Genomic DNA, 13,876 nt, shown 5'->3' with positions numbered 1-13,876 from the left:
CCATTTCTTTAAAGGTCCAACAAATTACTTAACCATTAGCCTTTATTTTTTGGTGGTACTGGGGGTGAAACCCAGGGACTTTCTACCTCCAGGCTATACTCCCAGACCTATTTTATTTGGAAACAGGGTCTCACTAAGTTGCTGAGAGCCTCACTAAGTAGCTGAGGCTGGCTTTGAACCTGTGCGATCGTCCTGTCTCAGCATCCCAAGTGCGGAGATTACAAGTGTGCGCCACCATGCCTGGCCTAGCATCAGCCTGTATATAACTATAAATAATTTAATCTTTTAAAATTTATCTACTGTGTGAATGGCTTCCAGCTAGAGAATAATAGAAATAGATGTTTTCCAGATGTAGGAGGAAATGTAAATTTGGTTTTTGGTCTCGGGTATTGGCCTGTTTGGTGACAGTATGTTGAAGGTCATAAAGTTCTTTTAAAGTGGAAGACAGCCAGTCCTGTCTGTCCTACCTATTAGATCATTGAAAGCATATTGGTAGAATGATTTTCAGGTCACAGAGTACTGTTTTTATTTTAATTCTAAGAGTAGCCTTGAAGTGGAGGAAATGATCTTCACTTTATGTGAAGTTTTATGACCCTGGTTTTCTTCTAAAAGTTTATAGTCTTAAGATATACATTTAGGTCTTTTATCTATTTTGAGTTAATATTTGTATATGGTATTAGGTAAGGGCCCAATTTTATTCTTTTTCATGTAGTTATTATTTTTCAACAATATTTAGTGAAAAGATTATTATTTCCTTTACCAAATGTTCTTGGAAACCTTGTAAAAAATAACTTGACCATATATGGAAGAAAAATAAAACATATCAAAGTTAATCAGGAAACCAAGCATGGGAAGGAGGGAGGGGGAGGGAAGGGTTAGGGATTGGGTAGGGGCTGAATGGGTGATCTGTGCATGTATATCTCCACAAAATTTTTATCCCATTAAGATGTATGACTACAATGCACCAATAAAAATTTATTTAACAACAACAACAAAAAAAGAATAAGATTATATTGATTCGTAAAGTCACACAAGTCATAATTCATCTGGGGGTAGAGATCCAGGCCTTTATTACAGACTGCACCTCTTACCTCTGCACCTTTAGCACCTCAGTTCATTGTTTTAATTTCTGTTACCATTGTCATAAACAGGACTATCATCCTTGGGAACAGGAGTCATTTCTCCATTCTTTCAGATGGTAGTTTTCAGATAGTACTTTACATATATAGTCATGTAACACGACAGGAATACATTCTGAGAACGCATCAACTTGGCCATCTTCAGTTGTCTACATTAACTCTATACCCTTTTTTATTCAGGCATTTTTTATCTGCAACACAAAGGTCCCACTAATAACACTCAACTTAGAAGAAGTAAAGATAGCTCTTCTAAAAGTGCCGGACTGTGCTTCTTGCCCTTTACTTATGGCAAAGCAACATGAGCTAGGAACTTATTCTGGTCTTACAGGTGACTCTGTCATCTTGAGGTGTTAGCCCCTAGGTCAGATACAGATGTATTTGAGTTGAATCCAGTCTCATTAGTAGAGAAGGAGACAGAAATGACCAAAAAGACAGAAAAACTTAATAAAAAGTAATTTTTAGTAATTTTGGTACAGCTACTACAGGAAGTAGATGTCTTTTTATTTTTACACTGTGTGCTCGTAATTATGTTCCTCAATATTCAGTAAAAGGTTAAATTATAATAGTGCACATAAGGAGGCAAGAGAGTATCTTTTTTAAAAAAATTATTTCTAACTCTCAATAATTTAAAAATATTACTATTTGATACTCTAAGGAATGAGTTTACCTGGAAAATTGACCTGTAGGTAAATTTTTTTTTTTACCCAAGAAGTGTACACTAGAACAGTAAGATTTTTTTTTTCTCATACCTCTCTACTGAAACAAATTTACTATGAAAATAAGTTTAGGAAACTAGTTTATAAATTGTAGTAATGCTGATTAAGGTATGTGCCAGTCATCAACAGTACAGAATCTGAGTGTCACAGAATGGTAATTTAAGCAGCTGTAATCTTTCTTTAATTAAAAAGAATTTCTATATCCTACCCCTAACCCCTGACGTACCATAAAGAACATCATCTGTAAAATAAAATAGATTAAAGGCTACCAGAAGACAAAGATTAATTTGATTACATGTTTCAGCTAAGACTTACAGAAGAAATATAATAGTGATCTCCTATGAAAGTTGAAGACTTAAATGATTAAATTAGCTTCTTAGAAATTTTTATCCATTATAACTTACTAATAAAGCATTTTTTTTTTTTTTTTTTTTTTTTGGTGGTGCTGGGGGTGGAACACAGGGACTTTTCTATCTCCGGCTGCACTCTCAGGCCTATGTTTGTACTTTATTTGGAAACAAGGTCTCACTTAGTTGCTGAGAGGTTCACTAAGTAGCTGAGGCTAGCTTAGAACCTGTGTGATCCTCCTGTCTCAGCCTCCCAAGCTCTGGGATTACAAGTGTGTGCCACCATGCCTGGCTAAAGCACTTTCTTCTAAAGGAAAGGTGCTTTTTAAAATCTTTTGAATAGCACACATTGGGATTTTTCTATCTTAGACCATTATGCAGTCAGATTCAGGAGAGTAGTAATCTTCAGCACTTTGTTGAATTCAGATTAGGTTTCTTTCTTGCCTTAATTGGTTTATATTATTGAAACATTATTATTGAAATAATATGCCAGGTGTGATGGTGCACACTTGTAATCCCAGCACTTGGGAGGCTGAGACAGGAGGATCACAGGTTTGCAGCCAGCCTTAGCTACTTAATAAGACCCTATTTCAAAATAAAGAATAAAAAATATGAGGCTGGGGGTATAGCTTGGAGAGAGAATGCCCCTGACTTCAATCCTCAATATTGTCCCAGGTAGGAAGTTCTAATAAGAATCTTGTCTTCCTTTCAATTTACTTATTATTGAAAGTGTACAATATTTTAGAAACTATCTGCATAAAATTCGTATAAAGACTTACATTTAGATATCTTGGCAAATGCCAATTTTTTTTCTAGCCCTTTTTCTAAATGTCTTTAAACTGTTGTCTGGTGTTGTAGTAATTGGATGTTCTAGCAGTTAATATATCTGCTTGACATCTCAATCTTAGACAATTTATTTTATCTGACTATTAGACTTTCATCCTTGTTTTCTTCATAAACACCAGTGTCTTGGTCAACATTCTCACTCCTATAATCCAAAACAGCTGACCACACAGTTTAGAAGTAAAAAGATTTATTTGCTCTTAGCCTTTTGAGATTTAAGGGTTCAGTTCATGTGAGGCTGGGATCTGTAGAGCTCAGAGTATGGTGACAAGTAGAGAGAGGACAAGAGTGAGGCTGGAAGCAAAAAGCAAGCAAGCAAGGGATTGAAAGACAAAAGCACAGTCCCTAAGGCCCCACCTTCAGAGACCCACCTTCACCTGTCGAGGTTACCACCCAGTAAATCCATTTCAATGGATTTATTCACTGGTGAGACTCCATGATGTAATCATATCAGTTCTTAACATTAATGCATGAGCTCCTCAGGGAACATTCTATATCTAATCATAACACACAGTGTCTGCTCATTTTTGAATCCAAGAGCTGTAATTTTTAGCTAATTGGTGGTATATATGCACAAATGTTACATAAAGCTTATGTTTTCAGAGACATTATTATTCATTTTAGGATATGTTCAGGGGATGAGTGACTTACTTTCCCCTCTTTTATATGTGATGGAAAATGAAGTGGATGCCTTTTGGTGCTTTGCCTCTTACATGGACCAAATGGTAAGATTAGAGTTCTTTAACCAAACTGATTTTGAAAATTTAGTTATATAATCTTATTATATGACTGCTTTTTATATTTAACCAGGTGTGGTGGAACTTAAAAAAAAAGTAGTCCATGCCTCTTGCTTTACTTCTTTCTTTTTAATAATCCTTCAGGAAGCTTAGAAATCACATTGTTTTTTAATATAAAAAGTAGGTAATATGTGCCTGTGGTACAGGAATAATCAGTATTTAATATCAGTAAGTGCTTATGTTCTTCAGAAGAGTTATGAGTCATTGTAGAGTATTGAAATAGATGAATTCAGTTATGTGAATTGGTTTAACTTTAAAATTAAATTATCAGTTTCAGAAATAAAAACTTAGTCATGCCAAGTAATATCCTTACCTTTTGTGAGTATTTGGATTTTGCCAGTATAGTAACTAATTTTTCTCTACATGTCTTGTACCTCTTACATTTGGTTAGCAATTCATTGTAATGGTCATTAGAGTTGAGCTAAGTCTCTCAATATATACATTACTACAAAATATTTTATCATTTGTCAACTTATTTTTGAGACAGAGTTTTAGAATAGTAGTGCAGGGAGATAATAATAGAAAAGTTTTCTCAAGCAATTTATTGGAAAAGAGGAGATATGAGTAGATGAAGGCATGAGAAATCCAAACACTTAGCTACGTAGGTCACTGTGTCTTTAAAAAAAATGAATAAACCTTCCATGCTAGGTCTTCATGTTAGATATTGAAATAGCCTGCTTTCAAGAGGATAAATTTAGACCTTGAACCTATAATTACTTAAAAGATTTCTCTATAATACAGAATTTAACTCTGTGCTTCTGGGATACAAATGTGAAATATGGAAGCTGCTTTCTATTTTTCTACTATTTCCCCCTCTTCTTTGCTTATTTTTCCTTCCTCTTCCAGTTTTTTTCCTACCCTCATCTGTCTGCTTATGTCTCTTGCCCATAGTTTGAACCCATTCTCACTTTTCTTAGTTCTTTTCAAATATGTGTTTGATAAGATTTGATCGTTTAAAAACATTCTTTTAGATTAACATATTAAAAGTGGATCTTTACCATGAATAATATTTTTAGATTGTTTAGTGGGGTTATCAGTTGCAGTAATCTGCTAATATCAGTTTGTCTTCTTTGCCCTTTTGATTAATTTGCCTACCTTCTTAGTTCCAATTACTCTCAAGTGCTCTAGAAACCTGAGGCATTTGTTATAAAGGTCTGTACAATTGATACTAGTTACATAAAAACTCTTGTCTGCCCTCCTTGTGTTTTTGTTGTTTATTTTCTTTTCATTAGAGCTAGACTATTCCTTGATAAAGGAATTGTGTCTTTGTTTTATTTGTAGCATACCAAAATTTCCCCAGTGTTCAATATGAGGTGGTTCAGCAGATTTTTATAGAATAAACATGAGAATCTTTCCCTACTGCTTAGTTTAAGTCTTTACTTATGTAGGTGTTACGGCCTTCTCAAATGAACATGAACATGCTATATTTAGTTTCTTACGATAATAGTTTACAGTAAAACTAAATCAATATTAACGTGTTCAAATATATTGGTATATAATGTCACATACATGCCTACATATCTAAGAAGTAATTAATTTCTTTAAAATGATAGTTTAATATGATTTAATTTTATTTCATATGATAATTTGAAGGAATATTCATCAGTGGAAATAATTTGATAGATGTTTATTTTTCAAATATATGTTCCTTTCACCAAGTTTTTTATGCTGTGCCAAAAATCAATGTCTGTGTTTCTGCTGTTACTGCATTCTTCTTTATCTAATCAAATGAATAGAGGGAGAAAATAATCCTTAGTGTGAGACCAAGGATTTTTCTCTTCCCTTCCTTTTTAGTGTTGCGTTAGCTTTTTAATTAGTTATGTATTTTTTTAACATAACTAGTGTGGTAGAAGTCCAACATTTGTCCTTAGACAATTATGTTTTAGTTATCAATGGTTTTATATTATAAAGTATTTATAAAATATTACTTGTATGGTAATATTTCCTCTTAAAGCATCAAAATTTTGAAGAACAAATGCAAGGTATGAAGACCCAGTTAATTCAGCTGAGTACCTTACTTCGATTATTGGACAGTGGATTTTGCAGTTATTTAGGTAAGTCTCGTGAATCAAAACTACATGCAGCAAATTGAAGGGTAATACAACCTTGCAATACACAGAAAAAAATGTAAAGGACTTTTAAAAATGTTAAGTGCTCAAGTGCGCATGCTGGCACACGCTTGTAATCCCAGTACTTGAGAGGCTGAGACAGGAGGATTGTGTGTTCTTGGCCGGGTTCAGCTTATTAGTGAGGCCCTCTGCAACTTAGTGAGACCCTGTTTCAAAAATAAAGAATAAGCCGGGTGTGGTGGCGCATGCTTGTAATCCCCGCGCTTGGGAGGTGGAGACAGGAAGATCGCGCAGGTTCGAAGCCAGCTGTGCTGGTTTAAGAGACCCTGTTTCAAAATAAAAATATAAAAAATAGGTCTGGGAGTGTAGCCTGAAGGTAGAAGAGCTTCCAGGAACTCCAGTACCACCAAAAAAAAAAAAAAAAAAAGAATAAAAAATAGGGCTGGGGGTGTACCTCAAGTAGAGTGCCCCTGGGTTCAATCACTGCAAAACACACACACACACACACACACACACACACACACACCTCAAAGGTAGAGTGCCCCTGGGTTCAATCACTGCAAAACACACACACACACACACACACACACACACACACACACACACACACACACACCCCTCCCTAAGTGCTCTTCTGCTATTGTCTGGGTTCCTCTGAAATAAATAAATAAAGCCAAAGTATCTTCATGTAATTCTGTCTTTAAAATATTCATAAAATTTTTGTTGTTTGGTGGTTTTTAAACACACTAGAGAAGTTAGTCTGTAAAGTTGAATGGTTTTCTTGAATTGGTAGACAACTAAATATATAGAACTTGAGCCAGGTGTGGTGGTGCACGCTTGTAATCCCAGTGCTTAGTAGGCTGAGACGGGGATCGCACAGTTTCAAAGCCAGCCTCAGCTACTTAGTGAGGCTCTCATCAACTTAGTGAGACCCTGTTTCCAAATAAAGTATAAAATAGGCCTGGGAGTATAGCCCAGATTTTTAAAATATATATGTGTGTGTGTGTGTGTGTGTGTGTGTGTGTATCTATATGTATATGCATATGACTTGAATATGATGGTCTCTATGTTCTGATATATTTAGTACAATAATTTATATATGTTTTTTCCTTCTGTATAGAATCTCAGGATTCCGGATACCTGTATTTTTGTTTCAGATGGCTTTTAATTAGATTTAAAAGAGAATTCAGTTTTCTGGATATTCTTCGATTATGGGAGGTAAGTTCCCATAAGAATTACATGAAAATACTTAGTATGGAAAGAAACTATTCTACAGAGTATAAAATGAATTGGCATAGCATAATTGCAGTTTCTAAGGTGAATGAATAGGCTACAAAATTCTCATATGTTTCTAGTTTCTCCTTAAAAACTAATGACATTGAACCTAGTGCCTGAGCTGTACCACCAGCCCTATTTTCTTACATTTTTATTTTGAAACAGGCCCTCACTAAGTTGCTGATGCTGGCCATGAACCTATGATTCTCTTGTCTCAGCCTCCCAAGTACTGGGATTACAAGTGTGTACCACTATGCCTGTCTTAGTATGTGTGTGTTTGTTTTTAATACGATGCTTATAATGACTAGTTTATTTATCTTTACAAAGACAAAGGGATGATTGAAATTTCCCAAGGAAAGAATGAGATCCATTTGATAATAAGCATACAGTGGAAACCCACTGTCCTCTGAGGCTTTTATGGTTGGAAATTGATTCTTTACTATTGATGATTGTGCTACCGTTAGAGAAGGTAGCATCTGCTTGAAGGATCATTGTTTTGTATTCACTTCATTTGTTCTGAAATTAGAAGTAAAAGTTAGATGTTCTCTGCATGGAAATCATACTTACATGTGTATCAACTTTCTTAAATTGAAATCTCAACTTCTTAAGGGATGAATTAAGAATATTATTACTACAAAGCTAGAATAATTCCCATCTGTGTTTACCATTTGTATTGAAACTTTTAATGAAATCTTTGAGGTTAATTGCATTGTAATTAAACTTTGGAAAATTGGATTTAGTTTGAAATTTATCCAACTTGATCCTTTTGGAAGAAGTAAAAACATTTCAGGTATGCTCTAGTAATATTGTGTGGATCCTCTTTTCTTTCCAGAAAAGCTATTACTACAAATATTGGCCAAGGAGAGACAAAGGTCCTAAATCTGAGGGCATTACCTGTATTTAGGAAAAAGTATAGCTACTGATCAAATCTTGTTTTGTGTATTGGGTAAAAGTTTGGGGCACTTGATTCAGTTTCTGTTACAATCAGGGATACCCTGAGTTATGTAATAAGTTTAACATATTTAGAATGTAGAACTATCTTTGGATGTTTCTGATCCTATGTACCATATAATTAAATCATTCTTAAAAATTTTAGGATTTAGCTTTTTTCCAGTAATTGAAGATTTATAAATGGGAAATGAAATACCCAGAAAAATACTGAAAGTGCATCTAAATTAATTTGAAACTTAAACTCATGGCTGTAGCTTCTTAATAACATCTGATTGGTATTTAAGTGATTTAGGTACTATAGTTTTCCATAAGGTCAATTTGGAATATGTTGTTATTTTGTTGCTGAAGGTAAGACTCCTTCACTTTTTTTTTTTTTTTTGGAGGTACTGGGGATGGAACCCTTCTCCGTGCTACACTTCCAGACCTATTTTATATATTTTTTATTTGGAAACAGGGTCTCTTAAGCCAGCGAGGCTGGCTTTGAACCTGTGTGATCCTCCTATCTCCACCTCCCAAGCGTTGGGATTACAAGCGTGTGCTACCACACCTGGTGACTCCTTCACTTTTTATTTGCCAGCTAGAGAAACAGTGGACTATCTCAACTACTATTGCTTTATTGTATTTATGAGGAAATTATTTTAGAATTTATATGGTTTACTAAATAACTTTTATATATTTTGTAGGTAATGTGGACTGACCTGCCATGTAAAAATTTCCATCTTCTTCTCTGTTGTGCTATTCTGGAATCAGAAAAGCAACAAATAATGGAAAAACATTTTGGCTTCAATGAAATACTTAAGGTAGTTACTCCTTTAATTTAGATTTTATTATTTTGGCTTTTTCCTCTGTTTGGTCCTTATACGTAGAACATTTCCATGGAATGTTAGTTGAATCCCTTAAGTAACTTAAATTGTGTCACTAACACTTAGTGCTATGACTGGCTTTCTAAGAATGATGGTCCAACAAATACTATTGGCCAGTTTTTACTTGGCTAATTAAGAAGAAAAAGAAATTCAACAAATGCTCTTTTATGTGGTTTAGTTTTTGGAAAAAAATTGTCTTTTGTTTGTAATCTTGAGATAGCAGGCTTGGGACAGCTGCAAGGTTTTAATGTTCCATGAGCATATCAGCTGTTCTTTAATTTAAAACTTGAAATAAGCCGGGCGTGGTGGCGCACGCTTTTAATTCCAGCATTCGGGAGGCTGAGACTGGAGGATTGCTGTTCGCGGACAGCCTCAGCTACTTAGTGAGACCCTTTGCAACTCAGTGAGACCCGGCTTCAAAATAAAGAATAAAAAATAGGGCTGGGGGGTGTAGCTCGGAGGTCGAATGCCCCTGGGTTCCATTCCCAGACCTGCAAAAAAAAAAAAAAAAAAAAAAAAAAAAAAGCTGGAAATAATCTAATGAAAGATGTACTGGATTTCTTATATATTTGTAGCATATGAATATTTTAAGTGTTTTATCTGTAGTGCAAAATAACTGGTAATAAATTGTTTATATATAAAATATAATAGTGCTTTTAGCTTTTTATGATTATCATCTTATCCCATGGGTGTTTTTTAGCATATCAATGAATTGTCCATGAAAATTGATGTGGAAGATATACTGTGCAAGGCAGAAGCGATTTCTCTACAGATGGTAAAATGCAAGGTATACAGTGTTGCAAATAATTGCAAGACTTTTTTCTCTTTTTAGTGGGATCAAGAAATATTTTTCTTAGCAGTAAAATAAATGGCAATTTTGGCAAAGTTGAGGATAGGCACAAGCTTTGGCTAGCTTTCTGTTTATTGTTATATATTTACAACATTTAATTGAAAACAGTTGGTTAAGTATGCCAGATAGGAAACATTCAATAAAGGAAAAGGGCAGGAGTAATGAAAATATTTCTACAGCAATTAAAGAGGCTATAGAATTTATACAATGACACATTAACCAATTGAATTGATGAGTAAAGAATAGGATATTATTTTGAGCTTTGTGTGGTGGCACATGTTTGTAATCCCAGCATTCGGGCGGCTGAGACGGGAGGATTGTGGTTTGCGGACAGCCTCAGCTACAGTGGACAGTCCTTTGCAACTCAGTGAGACCCTATTTCAAAATAAAGATTACAAAATAGGGCTGGGGGTGTAGCTTGGAGGTAGAATGCCCCTGGGTTCCATCCCTAGTACTACACACACACACACACACACACACACACACACACACACACACACACAATTTTTTGAAAATATGCAATATCCACAAATAGATACTAATTGGAAATAATTATATTAGTATTTAGTCTGTTGTTACATTTGTGTGAACCAAGCTCTTTAGTTATTTTTAAAAACAAGGCATTTTTGACATTATCTAGAAATTGCTATACTTTTGATATACTTTGATTTGGCGCATATATATATATATATATATATATATATATATATATATATATATATATATATATATATATATATATATATAGTGTGTGTGTGTGTCTGGGGATGGAACCCAGGGGCATTTGACCTCTGAGCTATACCCCCTGTCCTATTTAATATTCTTTATTTTTGAAACAGGGTTTCACTAAATTGCGGAGGGCCTCACTAAGTAGTTGAGGCTTCCATGAACTACAGTCTTCTGATTTCAGCCTCCCAAATGCTGGGATTACAAGCGTGCACCACCACGCCCAGCTTTGGCTTTTATATTTTTATAAATTTTGTTTGAGTCTTATTTGTTTATGGATCCAGTTATTGACAATCCTACAACATTTATTTGATGGGTATTCTGTTCCAAAATATTTCAATGAAATTTAACTTTTAGGATTGTATAGATAAGATACTATAAAAAGGGGGAAGAGATAAATACCAAATATTAGAAAACTGTTATTTATGGTCAAGTTGGGGTGAATAGGAGAATGGCTGATTTGGAAGATACCCAGGAACTGCTTATGAAACCAGTAGATGGTTAGGATTTCATTTGTAATGGAGAAGAAAGGCATGAAAAGGATTTGTAACATTGACATTGTTACAACAAATATTCTGATCCTGGACTCAAAGTAGTCTTATATAGAAGTGTTCATTGCTATTATTTTTCCCTAGTGGTGTGAATGATGGTTTTGTTTTATTTATTTATTTTTTTTAATCATCCAGGAATTGCCACAAGCAGTTTGTGAGATCCTGGGGCTTCAGGACAGTGAAGTTACCACACCAGATTCAGACACTGGTGAAGATGAAAGTGTTGGCATGGCTCATCCTACATCTGCGTTTCAGAGTACTACCTTGCCTACCCTTGCTGCCAGTGGATCCAGAGATGACAGTCCAACACAGATATCAGTGTCCCCAAATGCCAGCAGATTAACACCTGCATGATCATTGTCTTGCATTTTTTGAAGAGACACTTTGTTGCAACTATTTTTAAGTACTTGAAAGGTGGACTTTTAAAATCTTGGTATTGATCATGCTTTAAGGTTTATGGAAAGAAAGTGTACTGATGTTCTTGCATTAAAGCTTTACAAAGTTTTAAACTAATTATTTTTGTAGTTACTTCTACCAAATAGCCTTTCCTTTTCGATAACATTCCTTAGTATTTTTATAGCCAAGTACATTTTATTTTCTTGCTGATGAACTGGAATTGGATAAATGTTGCAAGTGGATGAGTTGGAAATTATGCACTTTGAAAAACATTCACTTTGTTTACTCTAAGTTTAGCAGGTTTTGGACTTAATTAAATTAAATGTCGGGCCTTTATCTAGCATTCTAAGCTGAGAAGTAGATTGTTACCCAGTAAATAAATGAATTTGTTTTTTTTCATTGTTTACAACAATACTCAGCTTAAATATTTATGTGGGTTGATTGTGATTTAAATTGGACAATTTCATCAATGCAATTTATTGTGTAAAGAACTCTCAACCATAATAAGTGGCTTGGCAGTATATTTTTTACATTGAACTTTTCCTCACTTGTATATAAAAACTGTATAAGCACTATTTATGAATATAAGAAAGGATAGGCATATTTTCTTTAACTGAGTAAACTTGACTATTGATTTATATAACCTGATTGAACAAAATTAATACATGGCTTCAATATGAGATCTTTTTCAAAACTATTTTCTTAACCAAACATTTCATGAGACTACATTCAAAACTCTACCTTGGTGTAATTTTAAAATTAATTGCTTGTAACCTCACTTTACTAATAATGTTTATTATCTTTCCTAATAATGCATTGATTGATTGATCAGGTCTTTAAATTTTTATAAAATACTCTTTACAAAAAAGTTTGTCAAAATTTTAAGATATTAGTCTCAAAATGCTTTTTTGTATATGAATGAAGCTATTGTCTTTACCATGCAGTATTGCATGATTTTAAGTTATGTGGAATTAACATAACTGATTCCGTTTTAATTGTAATTTGTTAACTCCTGTACACATCATTGAAATAAAATTGAAGTTGAAGTAGTGTTTCCAGTTACGTTACACCTAGATATAGTTAAAAAAAAAAAAACGAGATAGACCTCAATACATCCCATGTTATGTTACTAAAATATAATCGTTTGAATGAATTGTAAACGTAATAAAGGTGACTCCTTTTGTGAATGAAAACATATAAGCATGAAAATATGTTGTCTTGGAGGACATAATTTTTGACCCAGTAAAGCAACTTCCTACAATTGATAATAGTGTGAAGTAAAAAGTTGTATAGTTCTAAGATGGTTCAGTAGATAGATTTTTTTTTTCTTCCCCCAGAAAGTTAGGGAACCAAATGAACTCTTTTTCTGGTTGAATATCAACTGATGGTCATGACAGTGGAAACATTAGGTTTTAGTTTTTAATATCATGTATTATCTTTCATCAGTTAATAATGAGTAAGCCTATTCAGACAAAAAGTAAACTGATCAAAAACTCAAGATCTCCAGCTTTTCATTTCCTGCTGTTCAGGAAATTGCTTAGAAGATCTTGATGTCCTTGTTCTTCCTGGACAGTGGCATTTTGGGTTTTTCCTATTACGTAATATATCTACTTCAAATTTTTAAAAAATACATTTAGTAAGTTGAACTTTTGTCAAGTTTTATTATAAAACTTTTTTAAAACATAATTTTGGCTAAACAGAAGCACATTTTTGATACGGAAGAAATAGTATAGTGCTAAAATCTTAGTCCACAGATCAGATAGCAAATACTGTATAGGTTTGAGCTGTTGAGATTGCTATAAATTTTAGTCTTATTTCTTAAAGGCTTATTTCAGATTTCACAGGATGTTTAGTCTTCATCTCTATAACATGTAAAATACATGGTATATTCTATGTAAGTTAAAATTCAGGTAGTTTCTAACTGTTAAAAGTATATTTTCAATTCTGGAGTGTGTGAGAAACCTTTTTTCATTTAAATCTTTCAATTTTGATCTTTTCATGTGTTTTGTTTCAATCTCTATATAGTAGAAACTTTAATCCTAGTAATAGATTAAAACTTTGAACTCTAAGGAAAATATAGTCTTTTGGGATAGTGAGTGATCGTGTGTGTGTGTGTGTGAGAGAGAGAGAGACAGAGACAGAGACAGAGAGAGACAGACAGAGACTAGGGTTTGAATTTGGGTATTCTATTCCCCCAGCCCTATTAGCCCTATTTTTTTTTTTTTTTTTTAAATTTTGAAACAGGGTCTCAGTAAGTTGCAGAGGGCCTCACAAGTTGCTGACGCTGCCCATGAACCTGCAATCCTTTCTCAGCCTCCCAAGTACTGGGATTACAGGCATGTGTCACTATTCC

At 34.0% G+C, this 13,876-nt stretch overlaps 1 protein-coding gene across 9 annotated transcripts in view; it reads left to right on the top strand.

Moving 5' to 3' along the window:
• The window catches only part of TBC1D15 (TBC1 domain family member 15), a gene marked incomplete at both ends in the record, with an annotated part of 66,677 nt that extends 55,196 nt beyond the window's left edge, over positions 1 to 11,481 (top strand). For 6 of the 9 annotated variants that reach the window (XM_080705513.1, XM_080705512.1, XM_080705510.1 and 3 more), the window contains 6 exons: positions 3,670 to 3,770; positions 5,797 to 5,896; positions 7,032 to 7,129; positions 8,821 to 8,937; positions 9,701 to 9,787; positions 11,263 to 11,481. In XM_080705513.1, coding sequence (XP_080561639.1) covers positions 3,670 to 3,770; positions 5,797 to 5,896; positions 7,032 to 7,129; positions 8,821 to 8,937; positions 9,701 to 9,787; positions 11,263 to 11,481 — 722 coding nt within the window. The remainder of the gene's footprint in view (positions 1 to 3,669; positions 3,771 to 5,796; positions 5,897 to 7,031; positions 7,130 to 8,820; positions 8,938 to 9,700; positions 9,788 to 11,262) is intronic. The other 3 variants (XM_080705509.1, XM_080705508.1, XM_080705506.1) reach the window with 2 other exon arrangements.
• Positions 11,482 to 13,876: the final 2,395 nt, after the last annotated feature.

The sequence above is a fragment of the Muscardinus avellanarius genome (assembly GCF_963383645.1).
Source record: "Muscardinus avellanarius genome assembly, chromosome: 11".
NCBI classification, from domain to species: domain Eukaryota; kingdom Metazoa; phylum Chordata; class Mammalia; order Rodentia; family Gliridae; genus Muscardinus; species Muscardinus avellanarius.
This window is presented reverse-complemented; position numbering and strand designations above follow the sequence as displayed.